This window comes from Pecten maximus, chromosome 18 (genome assembly GCF_902652985.1).
Source record: "Pecten maximus chromosome 18, xPecMax1.1, whole genome shotgun sequence".
Taxonomy (NCBI): domain Eukaryota; kingdom Metazoa; phylum Mollusca; class Bivalvia; order Pectinida; family Pectinidae; genus Pecten; species Pecten maximus.
The window spans coordinates 16,055,498-16,074,504 of NC_047032.1; the positions used below are offsets into that span (position 1 = coordinate 16,055,498).

General features: G+C 35.0%; 1 protein-coding gene across 1 annotated transcript in view; it reads left to right on the forward strand.

Annotated features, from left to right (window-relative positions):
- The first annotated feature begins 11,795 nt into the window (after window positions 1-11,795).
- The window catches only part of LOC117316456 (oxysterol-binding protein-related protein 1-like), a 135,643-nt gene continuing 128,431 nt past the window's right edge, over window positions 11,796-19,007 (forward strand). The window contains exons 1-4 of the mRNA XM_033871042.1: window positions 11,796-12,101; window positions 13,770-14,048; window positions 14,331-14,416; window positions 17,909-17,983. Of these exons, the coding sequence (XP_033726933.1) occupies window positions 13,778-14,048; window positions 14,331-14,416; window positions 17,909-17,983 (432 nt within the window). The 5' untranslated portion in view covers window positions 11,796-12,101; window positions 13,770-13,777. The remainder of the gene's footprint in view (window positions 12,102-13,769; window positions 14,049-14,330; window positions 14,417-17,908; window positions 17,984-19,007) is intronic.

The following is a 19,007-nucleotide window of genomic DNA, read 5'->3' on the forward strand; positions in this document are numbered from 1 at the left end:
ATAGCTATTTAGTGCTTCCAAAGATCCATCAACAGCTCAGCTTATAGTAAGACGGATATGGACGTGGACATAGACATCGGGCTTCTACATCAAAATAATAATCTCCACAAGATTATTCACTAAGCATAAGCAAGTGAGCTGTTTTTTCTTCATTGTAAGCATTAATCATTATACAAACATGACAATACACATTATCGCTCTCGATGTTTAGTTTATACACCTATAAACTCACGGCCTTTCATCTAAAGGACATATACCCTGAAATAAAATATACTATAACTTACTGTGACTGTATTTCACGCTCCTAACTGCCTCCTTGTTACTGTAAATCACTTTGATTTTGCGAATACTTGATTTCGCGAATATTCCTCTTCAAAAATATTAGCGAATACATGATTTCGCGAATGTTGATCTAGAAATGACTTTAAATTCGCGAATTATGAGCTAATAGAAAACTGGAGTTAGCATAACTGCTATATAGGTAACTGATACCTCTGACGCCATCTCAATATGCTATTACAAATAATCGCGAAGCATTTAATTGGCTCTCCTCGCGTATTGACGTGGAAATAAATCCTATTCGAAATATAAATGATTTGCCCAAATGGGATTACCCGTAATGTCTTGCACATCCGCGATAACCTTTTAAGTTACGCACGAGAAATCGACGCGTCATTTAAATAGGAAAATAAGATAAAGCATACTTACAAAGGAACCTGCATATTAAATTCCAGTCGGTACAATTAAAATTGAGCCTAATCATCTTTAGGGACGACATTGATACTTCCTATAGACAGCAAGGCAATGAGCATTTATAAACCTAATCACTTGTGTAAATGCAGTACTTTGAGTTAATCTTATGTTTTTATCAATTACAGGATTTTTGGTATAATCATCAATACTATTAACCTCACTGGATTTGCGGATGCAAGGCGAGGTCAGAGGTGCTCCGAAGAAGAATTATTTATCGTGATATGTGGGTACATACCTCTTTGAATTCACAGAAGAATGTTCACCTTTTTCTAGACTAATTACTGAGAAACCATACCAAATTGTGACTATAGATAGTATAGTTTGGCGATTAATAATTGTACATATAGAAAACAGATCGTATTCGGAACAATTTACAGCAAGAATAAAAACAACAACAAAACGGAGCTGCAGTGTATAAATAGCAATTAGAACTGCTGTATTAAGAGTAAAAACTTCATACTTACGATACATAAATCTTTACTGCAGGAGGTAGCTCACTATTTGATAAATATTTTCTAGTTTATATTTGTAATCTTTATTTCTATTTACATGTTCAATACATGGGATGCATTACCACCCGAATATCACCTTTGTTATTCAGGATGATGACATACGTACTGGGTACAGACGGGTCATTCTGGTGTTATGTTCAGTCTGACCTGTAACTTATGTGACAAGAGCCGTACCTTGTTCTTTTAATGCCAGTAGATTTATAAAAATAAATCTTAACATATTTCATGTAGAATTTTAACTCTCGGAAACGGTCTTCGGATTATCAGATTCGAGATAACGAGTTTGTATTTTAAATAGGTTGTATTTGAAGCATTGGAAGGTTTAGCTTTGATATGGACAATGGATTATTTTTGTCACTAATTATCCCTTAATTGCCCGATCTTTATTCACGTATAATCATCTTTTGTTCTATCTCAGTCAAGTGTATATTAAATTAATCAAAGCATTATTTTCACTTTGAAGTCATGAATAACACGCAGATGAATTATCAATCATCAACAAACGGGATTAGCCTTAGCTTTTGTTTCGTGACCGGATGCTTTCTTATAATACCAAATACACTAGCAATTTGGTCAATGCAGAGGACGAATGGCATTCCAAAACATATTAAACTTCCAGTGTTGAATCTGGCTGTAAGTGACCTTCTTACCGGTGTGTTGCTCATTACTTATGGTATTTTGATAAGTGAAGACATGCCTACAAAAACAATGATGCCTCTCTGCTACCTTCAGCTGATATTGATAATGACCGTTTCGTTAGCATCATTACTTACCGTTTGTGGACTGGCAATTGACATGTGTATTTGCATCTGCTTTGAGTATTTTTATCTCTCTAAGGTAACGCCGAAAGTGGTACTCGTCTGGCAAATCATCATCTGGATAATATCTGGTTCCACATCTTCTGTGCTTTTGACTGATATCAATTCGGATGTTATTATCTGTAGATATTATTTTTTGGTAGGTTTTGGAGTTCGTACTTTCCATGATTGTTTCTATATAGTGGTCATAAGCATTTCTGTAGCTGCCTTTTTTATCACGTGCATCAAGATGAAGCAAATGACGAAGGTCGGTATCATAACTGGGGTAAACCGAAGGGGATTTTTTAGAACAACAGCTAAGGTCTTACTTATTGGTCTGGTTCATTTTGCCATGCGTTTTCCTCTTGTTTGTCACCGTTTAGTTGTTTTGATACTCCCAAACACCTATGTCAGTTCAGACAAGTATTGCCTCATTGCAAGCTACCTGGCCGTTTTAAACGGTTTTATCAACCCATTTCTTTATGCATGGAGATTCCCTGAATGTCGTCTACAACTCAAAATGTTGTTGTGCTTCTGGAATAAACAAAATGTAGAAATGTTAATTGGACAACGCAAACAATTGCTCGTAAGTTTCTTGAAAGTACCTGAAATCAACTTAAAACGCAATGGTCAGTAGCTAGGCCATATATGGCTAGGCAAAATTGTCATTTAGTCATGGAGTAATATGATCCAGTACTTAAGCAATTTATACAAGATATCTTATAACGTATATATTATGTTTTTATAAGATATCTTATTTAAAATGCATGAGGTATCTCACTTATTTTATTAGATAAATGTATATGATTGTTTATAGGGAATCATATGACATGAGCCAATCAGAAAGTGAGATAAATATATTTTTATGATAATTTAGAAGATATCATATAAAAAATATCTCATATAAAAGATATAAATTTCTAATATATTATTATACAATATCATATTTATCACACTTTATGATTGACAGAAATAGTGCCATATGATTCCCGATAAAATGTCATATTATTCGGCCATGCAAAAAGGCTAACAATCCTAGTTGGCTGGGCGTTTCAAAAAAAAAATTAATTATGAATTACTTCCCCTTGGTATTGACAGGGACAGGGATCATCTCAACCCGAGTGTAAGAGTTTGGTCAGTCAGCACGAGGCTTGCCGAGTGCTGGCCAACCAAACTCTTATACGAGGGTTGAGATATCCTTGTTCGCGGAACAGACACATGTTTGATTATTATCCTCACATACTTGCACCAAAATTGAGTTTTTATGGAAGATTTCATCGTGCCATCTTCAATGCTCCTTGGAATGTGCATCAAAATTGATGACGTCACCATTTACAACTTGGTTACTCAACGTAAAATAATGACGTTACGTTATTGTGATCAGAGTCATATGGCGCGTGTCAGCTGTCTTTACCCCCACCCTCTTGTGTAAGATCGATTTATCTTTTCCCTAGCAACCGGCGGATAACCCTTTGAAGTATGTGAGAATAATAGAATCTATCATGGGTCTGTTCCGTGGACAGGGATATCTCAACCCAAGTGTAAGAGTTTGGCCAGTCAGCACGAGGCTCCTTGGAATGTGCGTCAAAATTGATGACGACATCATTTACGACTTGGTTACTCAATGTAAAATGAATTCGTTACGTTATTGTGGGCAGCGTCATATAGCGCGTGCCGGCTATTTTTACCCACCCTGTGTAAGATCGATTTATCTTTTCCTAAGCAACAGCCGGATAACCCTGTGAAGTATGGGAGAATAATAGAATCTTTCACCCCCATGGGGGTGAGACAGGGGAATCTCAACCCGAGGGGAAGATTCTTAAGATGCCAAACACGTGGCTTGTCGAGTGTTTGGCAGCTTTAATTATCCTACCCCAAATGTTGAGATTTCCCCGTCTCACTTCCACTTTTGTCTTTCTGTCCCGAGCCAAAAATACAGCTTATATTTTAAGACACTGACCATGTATTCTATTTATCCTGCAAAAGTCATAAAAATAATCATCAAAAATAATCATTTTGAAGTGAAACGGTGTCAAAAATGACAGAAATATGTTCGCCTTTCAAACGTAGTTTCACTTTGAAGTAGGTCAGTCGATCGCGAACTGACGCACGTGCTAAGATTCCAAAATACAGCTGTTTTCCGTCACTGCCGTATACAGCAAAAATATATACGGTGGGTGTATGCCGACAATGCGGTGGCAGTTGCAGGATAAAAGAAAATCTCACCCCGGTAAAACTAGATATCCTTGTCCAGGGTAAGAGAAAAGAAAATATCACCCCGATAAAACTGCGGATATCCCTGTCCAGGGCAAGAGAAAAATTGATCTCACGCGGAATTGAGAAAGTCAGCGGTCACACGCTATGACGACACTCACAATAGCCGTAACGTCATCACTTTATGTAGCGTAACCACGTCGCATCATCAAATTTCGACTCACATTTCCATGATGGCTCGATGAAAAAGATTCAAAACACTTTGACAAACCTCGTGCTGGTCAGCCATTCTCTTACACTTGGGTTGAGATATCGCCCCTGAACAGGCCCATTTTAAGTTATATCAATCTCTAGGGATGAAATACATACAGTAAGCAAAACTAGATTGAATTTCCGCTAACGATTACAATAAAGAGAAGTAGTAAGTTAAGACTGAATCAAATTGTGTCCAAAGCATCACTATTTAACACGCTTATGGTAAACATATCATATGAAAATACTGTTTGTTGTAATAAAGTTTTTTGGTGGGTTTATCTTTTATTTTGAGGCGGTGTCTTCTTGTAGTAGTTAGTGACTACCTCACTGAACAACATAAGGGAAGCCCGTCGCATGCCATCCACAGCGTTAGGGTAAAGTGTCTTAAACAAGGACACAACCATGACAGCACAGATCGGCTCGTTCCTCAGCCTCCCGAGAAACACAAACTGATCTTGGCTAGGGACGTCGAACCATGCACCCCGGATCTTCACCTGAAGTTAAATATATGGCCAGCATTTTAACCTACTCAGATGAAATAAAAATGAATGCAAATATTGCATGTATTGTTGAATTTGCTTGGGATAAGGATCCTTAACGTCTTTGATATACATGTATGAAAGGAATGTAAGCATGTGAGACATTTTTTTGGACAGTTTATACTAATTGTGTATGCTTTTAACTTTCTTTGTACACTCATTTTTGTTCTGGCACCTGAGCTTGTAGCGCATATTCCTTCCCAAGATTTAACAGAAGATCTGATGATATATCAGATTTATTGATATGGTGTAATGTAGCAATAAGTAGAAAGTTATATGAAATATTTTGAAATATGTTTTTGTTAACTGATCGGCATTGTGTAATTTCGTAATCCCTCAATTTTATTTAATAAATATATTGGCTTATGAATTGCTTATTGATGTTATTTATAAATCTGTTTCATCATACATATATGAAGATAGCCGATACACGGCTTGAAAACGTTAGCGATATTCAACCGGAATTGTCTTGTTGTGTCATTTATGTTTACATATATATATATATATATGGGGCAAAGAAGTAATTCAAACAGTGTGGACAATGAGGCTTGTTAAATTTTCGAGGCAATCCGCCCCTTTATCAAAACACAAAAAATACAAATACAATCACATAATATATATAAGAAGTACTGGAAATACAATAAAATTTATATTACTTCTTTGACCCATATATATATGTGTGTGTGTGTGTGTGTGTGTGTGTGTGTGTGTGTGTTTTGTTACAGCCGGTGAATTGTATCAACCAGGCTATGTGTGATCAATTTTCTGGGAACCTCCTCATTTCCATAGCTTTTAAATATGAACCTACAAGTTTTGTCTCGAATTGTCAGGTCTTAAGTGAAAAGGGGAAAAGAAAAAGAAAAAAAGGCGCAACCTCAAAACCCTTTCCTAATTCTTTACTGACGACACTTTTTTATCATGCTCTAGACATGCAAGCGCTTTTGGATTGTTTAAAATTCAACAATGGCTAAGTTAATAGTAATATTTGGACAGATAAGTGATTGGTAAAATTCAATCCTCGTAGAACGAAAGCCTGGCATTGTTCACGAACGTGTCATTGATATTAATTGTAGAATTTGTAGATAACCAGAAATACAGAAATGTACCTAACGTTAGACGCATATTGTAAATTGAGTAGTCATTTAAAGACGGTATATCCAAAATTGTACTGTCATCGAGGCGTGGTACGAGGACAAAGTCTTTGGTTCCTTTGAACAGTTTTATTATATAGGAAGAAAAAAAACCTACAAGAGACAAGACAAACATTCATACAGCATAATATGTATTTACCAACCACGAACGCGAAAATGTCCCACAACCACACTCATATATCCGTCAACTTACCAGGAATTTGGCGACATATACCTGGTATCAAACAAAGGTATTGTTGCTGGACCGCTCGCGCGTACGTCCAGCAATCGAATAGGGGTTAAGTTTGGAGAGGGTAAGAGGAAAGCTAAGGAAGTGACGTAGATGGGTGTGGGAACTTGAAAAGCATGTAATGCAGGTGTTTTGGTCAAGTGTATGTCATATGTCAATGTCATGTCGACTGGTTTGTCCACATTCCACAGGACACTTACATTATGTACACTGGACAATTACGTAAACAAATCACACAGGTACATACACAACATGTACTTGACACATACACGTGCCGAGACCCTGGTCACAGTACCAAAACAGGTAGGCATGCTTCGTAAGTTCATGTATACGTTAAACATACCAACTTTAATCAAAATCTATGTCAAAACATTCCCCTGTTAGTTGAATATTGTCGTGAGGTTTGAGATTGGCGATCGCTCTTTGAAGCAGATAAATTGCAAAAACTTCAGCTTATTCAATCAGAACCTGGTTGATAATGACAATATACGTTTGATTATGTTAACATCAATTTGTGTGAACTACAAACGAACGTGGATCGATCGCGAAAATTACCCTAACGCGTATAGTTTACAAATCGAAATCGCGAAATATTAAGTTCCGTGAAAATAACCACGTTTACAGTATCTGAAAATGTGTTGTTTACCTACAATAACTTGCCCAAACTTGTTATGTTCACTATATCTTTTAAACATGTACTAGATACCTCACTTTACTTTCAACATTATTTATTCAATATACAATAAGTTTAACGATTGACAACACCATTAAGTTACAGAAATTAGTATTACTTCCAAAATTTTCAACTTTTCCTCCACAAAATGTGATTCCATGGAATATCTTAAAAACTAGACAAACCGTGTAAAGGAGTCATTCCATCAAGATGTGTATACAAAGATTGCTGGTTTATTGAAATAATTTGATTTCGGGGACATGCTCTTGGAATGGTTATTTGGATCGAAGAAATTATCAATTGGACCATGTTTTGGTCCATAATTCAATTAAACGCATTGGATATCAAATTAACGACTTTTCCACGTTTGTTTAGTTGTTTGTCACGTGCATTTTAGCATCCACGTGCCATTCTTTTATAGTGCCGATTTTGACTCGTGGCTCTTATCCTTTGTCAGTAAAAGCTCACGTCAGTGCTAAGAACACAAGATTGTGAGCTGGGTAGTTGCGCTCATTGGTCCAAGCCCTCGGCCTACGTAAGCGATAACTCTTTCTTTCCCTTAATGTTTCAAGTAAATCTCTCCATCCAATCCAGTACTTATAACATCAGTATGCGGTATAAAGAGTCTAGAAAAAAAACACAAGCAAGCATATGACTAATAAGCTTCTCCTTTACTGAATCAAATGCATCTTACTCAGCATCTCCATATAGCCATTCAGCTTTTTGTGTGTGCTTTGACTTCTTAGAATTTGTTTAACTTGACAGCCTTATTAGACTTAGCAGCCTTTTTGTTTAAGTCATGACCCCGCAGAAGTTTATTCAGAGGTGGAACTATGTTGGTATATTCTTTCACGAACCGTCGATAGTATTCTCTGAACCCTACGAACTGACGCAGCTCATTCAATTTCTTCAGACACGACATGACTGAGATAAGTTACCTTAGTTCGGAAGAACTCAGATGGTTTGAGTCTCAAGCCATATTAGACAAGTTTGACAAATATTGATTCTAGTCTGTCCAGGTGTTCGTCATAAGGAATGAAAAATATGAGGGTCCAATATGAGAAGACGAGGCATTTCTTCATATGTATGTCAATGTGGACTTTTCCACAAAGCGCTAGCTGGGGCACAAGTAACGTCAAAACCTATTCCATTGGTCTACCAGAATCCCGGGTTACCAAACAGAATGCAGTGTTCTCCATATGCGACATACACAATTTTGTAGTCACTTGTAGATTCATATATATAATTATATAATACAGTCCTATATAGTCTTCTATATTTACAGTAAGTCATGAGTGACTGATACAATGTTACGTACATATATGACAGCGGTCAAAGAGTCCGATAGACTGTTTATCCGGAATATCCAGACTTGATGATATAGCCATGTACATCTCATACCGTCAAATGCAATGCGGATGTTTTTTACCTGGGAATATTTTTCGCTATAAAATTTGTTTTAATTTCCATTAAATTAAAAAAAAAAAAAAAGATTTCATTGGTCCTTTTGTCAAAAAAGATTTCAAATTAGATATAATTTTGACATTATGCTAGTATATTCTAAAATGATTTATTATACTTATCAGACTTCTCGACCTCAACTTACACCAATAACTGGAACCAAGGTATTTTTATCCAAAAAGATTGGGAGCATGTATGCATCTTGTCTAGTACGTGGATTAAGCATTCGATAGTCGATGCAGAATCTAAGGCTTCCATCTGTGATATCAAAAAATGTGTTCCAAATCATGTTCAATAACGGTTAACAAAAATGGGGATTCCATATATAGATATAGTACCAACAGTGGCAGGAGTTCTGATGTTAGTCGGCCCATGTGAGATAAGTCGATAAAACATCAGAAACCTTCAGATTGTATGACGGTGTAAGTCAGTAATATACATGACTTGTTGATTTCGACTCAGTTTCCGCACCACAGACGGGTCACAACGATTTCCATGATCTACGTACCTTTTCGAGCTCTCTACGTTGATATACAATAATGTATAATGAAAGGAATTCACAATACATAATATGTAACAAAAAAGTAACAAATACAATTTCAAAAAATTCTTGTCCGGGTGTCTTGCGGGGCCCTTGAGACTATAATACATACCTTGTGTATAATATGGACCGTGGGTTGGGAAATCTTACTAAGTCCCTATAAATCCTTTAAACACGTGTTCATTTAGACCTTAGACTGAAATAAATCGAAACTAATAAATGTGCATTTTCTAAACTGTGAACATGCCGAACATTATGAATTCGTGTACATGTATTGATCAATGTTTTGTGAGCCACTAGTAAACTCAACACATTGTCTACATGAAAAATATGTACTGAAGTTGTTTTGTGCAAGATCGACTAAACAAAATACCACCGATAGTAAGATCAGATTGTTCAATACTGTAATCTACGCCCTTTTCCCGACAGGTCTACATCCTCAGACATACTGGAGTCATGCTGCCAAAATGTATAAACTATTTGCACAACATTGTTGTAAATATTGATGACAAGCCCGTTTTTAAATAGCAGCAAATATATAATTCCAGTCATAGTCAATATACCAGGATCCATACTAAAACAACAGACAACTGTGTTAATAAGTTGGTTTAGAACTACACGCCATACTGGCTCTGGGCGACTCTCACACTTGTGACGTCACAGCTCGGAATATTATCCATAGCTATGAATCTAATTACATTAAGTTAAGATTATCTATTAGAATACGGCATACAAAAGGTGCAGGCCAAGTTCAAGTTTGTTTTATTACCATACAGCAAATATAAGGTGAGGCTAATTTCAAGCATTCTATTGACATACATCATATACCCAAGTTCAAGTTAGTATCTTAACATACTGTATATATATCAGATCGATGCAGGCCAATTTCAAGTATTTATCAATATACAACATACAAAATGTACACAAGGTGCAAGCCAAGTTCAAGTTAGAGCATACATAATTAATTACGGTGCAGGCCAAGTAATTTAAGTGTCTTTTTTTTTTTATCATTTTACAGCATAAAAATGTACATAGATCTATGGTACGGGCCGAGTTTAAGTTTTTTTCTCTATTTATATATAAGGTATAGGCCAAGTTCAAGTTATTTTTATTAACATACAGCATAAATACTGTGCAGGTCAAGTTCAAATGTGTTTTTATCAGCATAGATAAGGTGCAGGTTAAGTTTAAGTGTGTTTTTATCAATATACAGCATATATAATTATATAAGGCACGGACCGAGTTTAATTTTTTTTTCTATCATGCAATGTATAAGGTACAGGCCAGAGACTTGTATACACATGTGATATACAAGTCTCTGTACAGGCCAAATTCAAGTTATTTTTATTAACATATAGGTCTATACAGCATACATGTACATCTATGGGGCGCCGTTTTACTATTTATTCCCATTTGGTGATATCACCTATTCAAATGAGTGATATCACCTATTCGAATAGGTGATATCACTTAAGAACTTTTTTAAGTGATATCACCTATTCGAATAGGTGATATCACCTATTCGAATGAGTGATATCACCTATTCGAATAAGTGATATCACCTATTCGTTTCATTAAGTGATATCACCCATTTGAATAGGTGATATCACTCATTCGAATAGGTGATATCACTTATTGAAACGAATAGTTGATATCACCAATTCGAATAGGTGATATCACTTATTTGAATAATGAATTAGTGATATCACCTATTCGAATGGGTGATATCACGGATTGAATAGGTGATATCACCTATTCGAATGGGTGATATCACCAAATGGGAATAAATAGTAAAACGGCGGCCCATAGTGATATCACTCATTCGAATAGGTGATATCACTTATAAAATTTCATAAGTGATATCACCTATTCGTATAGGTGATATCACTCATTCGAATAGGTGATATCACTTAAGAATATTTTTAAGTGATATCACCTATTCGAATTGGTGATATCAACTATTCGAATGAGTGATATCACCTATTCGAATAAGTGATATCACCTATTCGTTTCATTAAGTGATATCACCAATTCGAATAGGTGATATCACTTAAAAATATTCTTAAGTGATATCACCTATTCGAATGAGTGATATCACCTATTCGAATAGGTGATATCACCAAATGGGAATAAATAGTAAAACGGCGCCCCATATACACTATACATCAGGTGCTGGTCAAGTTTAAGTGTGTGTTTTTTTTATATAAGTATACAGCATACATTAGGTGCTGGCCAAGTTCAAAGTTTTGTTTTTTATTAACATACACCAGCATACATAAAGTGCACAACGAGTTATTTTTCTTTCTAAAAACATATCTTCAATACGTAACCCAATCGGAACACCTCGCCTCCGTCTGCGAGTTTCGAAGAAAATAACGAGGGGTTCCGATTGTACGTTCGCTTCATAGCGAAAGCTTAAAAATGTATTTTAACCAGATTGCCTCCACCTACATTTTATACTTGTTTCGCTAAAATATTTCGCAACCGTTCTTGATCGTATATATTTATTTATATGTGTGTGTGTGTCATTGTGAATTATGTTTGAGTAATCAATTTAAACAGAATTTCGTTCTGTTCAAAATTGGCCAAAAATCAAAAACGAAAGTAAGAAATTAAACATGAGTGATCTCCCTTGGCCGTTTCCTGTTTTGTACTGTACTTAACGAAATATCATAACAGAAGAGGCGTTAACGCTGTTTACGATCCACTTCACTTAGTTTTCTCGACGTTTTCAATGCGAATGAAAATTGCAGAGTATGAATTTGCCTAAACTTCAAGGCAACCAATTCTAAGGAGTACTGTACCCGTGAATGTATTCAATGTAACGACATATGGATATCTTTTAATCAGGAGTTTTTTACCCGTCACGGGTTATGATCATGGCGACCAATTCAAGCTTTCCGGTTGTGTCATAAATGATTTGTCAAACTGACACTTGGATACTGAATAGATGTTGAAGACTTCTTATAAATACAGGTATGTTTATTTCTTTAAACACTTGGATAGTTTCCTCCTTAAATTTAACCAGTTTAATGTTGTTTTGATTTTATATTTTGCATGTCACAGGTCAAGACGGTTGACACCTTAACAGCTGATATATATATATACATTATATATATACTACACATATGCACAGGTACAATATACGTTTATAATCAGTGATACATGTTTAAATCTAATTGGCGGACCATTTAACAGGGATGGTACGAATCAAGCAGTACCAAAACAGATTCAGAATCTCTTTTCACATGCATTTAATAAACTTGATATCAATTCTGCTATTATACTTCTCACCGATCGATAGGCCATGGGGTTTATGCATGTATATTTATTTTAAGATTATTATCAGTTATATTTTTTATCTGTTTTGGCCTTAAACTAAGGCTCAGTTTTCCATAGCTAATAAATAATGTTTTCCCAATGTGAAGAAAACAAATCAAACAGACTATAGTGTATTTTTTTGCTAGAAATAACACTGTGCACACAGCTTAATATGTACATATATATATATTATATATATTACTTAGAACTCTGGGGATGGGTACCTTACAGTGTTTTAAAAAGGGGTTTGGAATTAACAAATATTAAGCAAAACAGGACTGGGTTGAAGCCAGTGTGGCCTGCGGGTATCTCAAATGATAAGAGCACCCCTCTAGAGTCTGGAGGTCTCAGGTTCAAGTCCTGGTTTGGCCTTTTGCAATTTTCCTCTAGATCTTCTGTAACAACATCTTCGCTAGCCAAGGCTTCTGATTACGTTACACTCCACGAACCCTTGGCAGATATAGGCGTCAGTTCTGGCCCTCTAGCGGTGATTCGAAATTACCACCCTTCACGCATGAAATTTTCGACCAATCAAAACAAGCGTTACCGATTTACTTCATCGGTGATGTTTACAAACACAAGTCGAGGTTTGGTGTCATTTCGATGAGATATGTGGTCAATGACTTATATGAATTGATCAAACACTGCGAATGTTCCCCCAAAGATTGTGATTTTTGTATTAAGGTAAAATGCCATGACATAGTCGGCAATGTAGCTCTGTACTGGGTGCCGCATTTTTTGTTTACTGCGAAACCAAGCCAGAATGTAAAACGCGATTTGATTGGGTGCCCTGGGATTCCAGGGCGCGACGGTTTGAACACGACTATATCCGCCAAGGGTTCGTGGAGTGTAACGTAATCAGAAGCCTTGGCTAGCGAAGATGCTGTAACAATGGGATAGGGGAATTGACCCCCCCCCCCCCCCCCCCCCCCCCCCCCCCCCCCCCCCCCCCAAGGGTTCGTGGAGTGTAACGTAATCAGAAGCCTTGGCTAGCGAAGATGCTGTAACAATGGGATAGGGGAATTGACCCCCCCCCCCCCCCCCACCCAGTTTACCCCCTCATAACCTGAAATGGCCTCTGACCTTACAGTGTACCTTAATTTTATGTCATATCATGACCACCTAACCACAAAGTACAAATATTTATATACAACACTTTTTTTATTGGAGATAGCAACCAGCTAGAGAGTCCAAATTGGCACCCCTCCTTTGATTTAAGTACAACAAGAGCTGTTCTGGTCTTAGATTAGGTATCATAGTATTTAGATTAGATTTATTGAGTTGATATTCTTTCTAATTTATAGACATCCCTATCACTTGTAGACTTAAAAATGGCAGAGTCAGATGCTGAGAAGTTTCATTCTGACAATGAAGACACTGATGGAAAAAGTGATGAATTATTTAAAGACCTAGTGCAAGGTGGAGAGGATTCTAAAGAAACAAGGAATGAGAATGATGGTTCAAAAGAAGAAGTTGAGGAGAATTCTGCTTCAAAAGAGGATATGTTATTGCTAAGTGCCAGAAATGGTGACCTGGAAGTAGTTCAAAGACTGGTTCAGCAGCAAATTACTGGAGAAATTGTATTGGATCTGAATTGCACAGGTAAGGTTTTTCATCCAGGCCTAGCTGATTCGATCATTACATAGTAACCAAACTGAGTACTGTATACTGTATATACATCTGCAAATAAGTTGGGCATTTTTCATCTTGGCAGACTCATCACTTTTTTAAGTGGTAGCTTGCACAAGGGGAGCTGGGGGACTTCTCTCAGGATAATTTGTACAATATTTTTTAAAAAATCTGTATGATAAGTCTATGATTCTTAAATAATGAAACTGTATTTAACTGTATAACTGGATTTAAAAAAAAAAATTGTTTTTGAAGGAAACAGCAAAGCTAACAGAGGTTGGACAGCGTTGCACTTAGCGACCTACTTTGGACATGTTGATGTGGTGAGACTTTTACTACAGGTAAGTATACACCATATTTACCCGTTCACTTACTACAGGTAATCATACGCCATATTTACCCGTTCACTTACTACAGGTAATTATACGCCATATTTACCCGTTCACTTACTACAGGTAATTATACGCCATATTTACCCGTTCACTTACTACAGGTAATTATACGCCATATTTACCCGTTCACTTACTACAGGTAATTATACGCCATATTTACCCGTTCACTTACTACAGGTAATTATACGCCATATTTGCCCGTTCAATTACTACGGGTAAGTTTACGCCATATTTACCTGTTCACTTACTACAGGTAATTATACGCCATATTTACCCGTTCACTTACTACAGGTAATTATACGCCATATTTGCCCGTTCACTTACTACAGGTAATTATACGCCATATTTACCCGTTCACTTACTACAGGTAATTATACGCTATATTTACCCGTTCACTTACTACAGGTAATTATACGCTATATTTACCCGTTCACCACTGTGTACACTTACATTAAACTCTAAAGCGCTGTACATGTGCTCTTAAGTCTAAAGAATGTGCAGGAAATATTTGGAGATCAAAGTGGTGGTAAGCAATACACTGTACATTTAGGGTCAAATTCTCGATTAATTACCCCAGTGGTAGAGAATGTAAATGAATACAACTTGAGGAATAACCATAAATATCTGGAAAAACCAACACTCCAATTGTTTCAAATAGTGTTAATCTTCTAGGACGGATATCTAACGGCATTCAGTAGAGATATCCTTGCATGTGTTGAACATGATGCGTAGAATGAAAAGCTTCTTAACATCCAAGAAAAGTCTTGAGGATGTCCGCCTAGTTATTGAAACATGTTGACAACTTCTACACAACGATAAAGAAGAAAACTTTTCTTGGTGTTGATTCTTTTATTTCTATATATACAGTATATTACATAAGCCTTCAGCCCAAGCCAGTCAAATGGTTCATGGTTGTAACAGTATTTCAACATTCACCAAAAATATTACTCTTCTGTATCTTTTCTAGTACTGTTTATATATCATGTGATTTTATTTGTATTCTCTGTGTCTTGATCATAAAGGGGTGGGTTGTCTCAAACGTTTGACATTTTTCTTTGTCCAAACTGTTAGAATTACTCCAGTGCCCAATATATTAACATTTGAAGTAATTTGTATCCTACAGACATACCTTTGCAAGGATCCAGTATTATCCTGATAATTACCGTTTATATTACTTCTTTGACCCATATATAAAAAAGATTCAACATGACAAACGATTACAATTAATAACGCTAGCACTTTTAGGCCTTCCCGGCCATCTTCAGGTGTTTGATTTATTACTTAGTAACCGGATGATGTCATAATGTGTTATGACATCATAATGGATAAAAATGCAAGGGAGGTAACAGTATTGCAGTTCAAGGTATAATGACATAAATCATTAACCATTAAGTGTCGGTTTAAAAAGTTTGACAAATAAATTTTCTTTGTGGAATCTTGACAAATAAATTTTCTTTGTGTAGTCTTGACAAATAAATTTTCTTTGTGTAGTAGTCTTGACATATAAATTTTCTTTGTGGAATCTTGACAAATAAATTTTCTTTGTGTAGTCTTGACAAATAAATTTTCTTTGTTTAGTAGTCTTGACAAATAAATTTTCTTTATGTAGTCTTGACATATAAATTTTCTTTATGTAGTCTTGACAAATAAATTTTCTTTATGTAGTCTTGACATATAAATTTTCTTTATGTAGTCTTGACATATAAATTTTCTTTATGTAGTCTTGACAAATAAATTTTCTTTATGTAGTCTTGACAAATAAATTTTCTTTGTGTAGTAGTCTTGACAAATAAATTTTCTTTATGTAGTCTTGACATATAAATTTTCTTTATGTAGTCTTGACATATGAATTTTCTTTATGTAGTCTTGACATATAAATTTTCTTTATGTAGTCTTGACATATAAATTTTCTTTATGTAGTCTTGACATATAAATTTTCTTTATGTAGTCTTGACAAATAAATTTTCTTTATGTAGTCTTGACAAATAAATTTTCTTTATGTAGTAGTCTTGACAAATAAATTTTCTTTGTGTAGTAGTCTTGACAAATAAATTTTCTTTATGTAGTCTTGACATATAAATTTTTCTTTATGTAGTCTTGACAAATAAATTTTCTTTGTGTAGTAGTCTTGACAAATAAATTTTCTTTATGTAGTCTTGACAAATAAATTTTCTTTATGTAGTAGTCTTGACAAATAAATTTTCTTTGTGTAGTAGTCTTGACAAATAAATTTTCTTTGTGTAGTAGTCTTGACAAATAAATTTTCTTTATGTAGTCTTGACAAATAAATTTTCTTTATGTAGTAGTCTTGACAAATAAATTTTCTTTGTGTAGTAGTCTTGACAAATAAATTTTCTTTATGTAGTCTTGACATATAAATTTTCTTTATGTAGTCTTGACATATAAATTTTCTTTATGTAGTAGTCTTGACAAATAAATTTTCTTTATGTAGTCTTGACAAATAAATTTTCTTTGTGTAGTAGTCTTGACAAATAAATTTTCTTTATGTAGTCTTGACAAATAAATTTTCTTTATGTAGTCTTGACATATAAATTTTCTTTATGTAGTAGTCTTGACAAATAAATTTTCTTTGTGTAGTAGTCTTGACAAATAAATTTTCTTTATGTAGTCTTGACAAATAAATTTTCTTTATGTAGTAGTCTTGACAAATAAATTTTCTTTATGTAATAGTCTTGACAAATAAATTTTCTTTGTGTAGTAGTCTTGACAAATAAATTTTCTTTATGTAGTCTTGACAAATAAATTTTCTTTATGTAGTCTTGACAAATAAATTTTCTTTATGTAGTCTTGACAAATAAATTTTCTTTGTTTAGTAGTCTTGACAAATAAATTTTCTTTGTTTAGTAGTATTGACAAATAAATTTTCTTCATGTAGTAGTCTTGACAAATAAATTTTTTGGAAAGGATAAACCCAGAATAATCTTTTTCCATAAGTGTCAAGATGTCCACTAAGTGGAATATTTCGCGTAATAAATGAATCAAATGCCTGAAAATGGCTGGGAAAGCCTGAAAGCGCTAGCATTATTAATTGCAATCGTTGTCATGTTGAATTTTTTTTGTTTATATATCTAAATGATACGCAATGTCTTTATCTTTTTGAACTATATATATACAGTGCATTCCGCTTAATTGGGTTGCCTATTTGTGGGGGCTTTTTACCTGATTAACCGACTTATTCAGTAAGCGGAAATGCACGTCACCATCTTGGATTTGGTCCGTAATGGTTGTCAGACTTGTACATATATATAAAGAAAAATAAAAACTCAACAATACGTCTTTAGTACTTTCGTTGCATCTCGGAGGTTCTTCAGACTATATATATATATATATAACATTAATTTTCTGTTATCCTGTTTTGATTACTGTTTTACCACATTTTCTTTTCTCATTAGAAATTCTTTTCATCTTGGTTTGTTTTAGAATGGTGCTGGTGTAAACGTGGTGAACCCAAATGGGGACACTCCCCTACACAAGGCAGCGTTTACAGGAAGGATGGTAAGACTGAAATTACTACCAGGTAGTATAACAATATCTTATAGGCCCAAACTGGCTAGAATTTCCATTTAGTCTTATTGTGGGATTTAAAAAAAAATAATTTTCTTCAAATTCAAATTCTTTTATTGCATAAAGCTTTTACAGCTCATCTGCACACAAATACATGATAATACACGGTACCCGGGTGTACGTAACACTGTAATTACACTAGCTGGGCTGGCCAAACTCTCTAAAATATTGAAATTGTAGATGAAATTTAAGTCTGTAATTCTGGTCTTTTTGATATGTCTAATTCAATATGAAGGGAGATAACCTAGTCTAAGAATTAAGCCAGACAATTCTTTACAAAAATTAAGGAATTGTAGCTGGTCTAGACATTATCCAGTTTGAGCCCCAGTGTGTGACTGTAGTAAGGATATATATACACTGTACCTTAGTATTGTTTATTTTTCCTCTCCTTCCTGTTATGCTTACATAACTCCTTAAGTTTTAAATTTCCATTTGTTTGATAATAGTAGGGTGATGAGGTGATTTAAACTCGATCTTCACTTTCACACCAACCTCTCCTTAACAAATTTTACCCTGTCCCCAAGACAACCATAACTCAGGATCTTTAGCTTAGCTCTTAACACAACCTCTTAATCACATAGCTTTTGTTTTGAAACTTTAATGGCACCAAATCTGATACAGCACAGGGAAAAGTAAGTACCCTGGCAATGCTGAGGCTTGGACGCATAACCTCTTGACAATTTGTCCTCTTAAACATATACCTTACCACTAGCTAGCTTTAGAAAATTCCTTGTGTAGGACTACCTATTATTGAAAATAATCTAAAGTCTTTGGTTAAAAAAATATTCAATTTCCATACCTGCCAACTTTCCTGATTTAGTCGAGAGATTCCCAGTTTCATGTAGCTGTTCAATCTTCTGATTGTATTAATGAAAAATAAGATAATCTCCGAATTTTGGGAAACCTGTCTTGATGAAATCAGTGTGGTAAGTAGCTTCTTATAAGCTTCAATTAT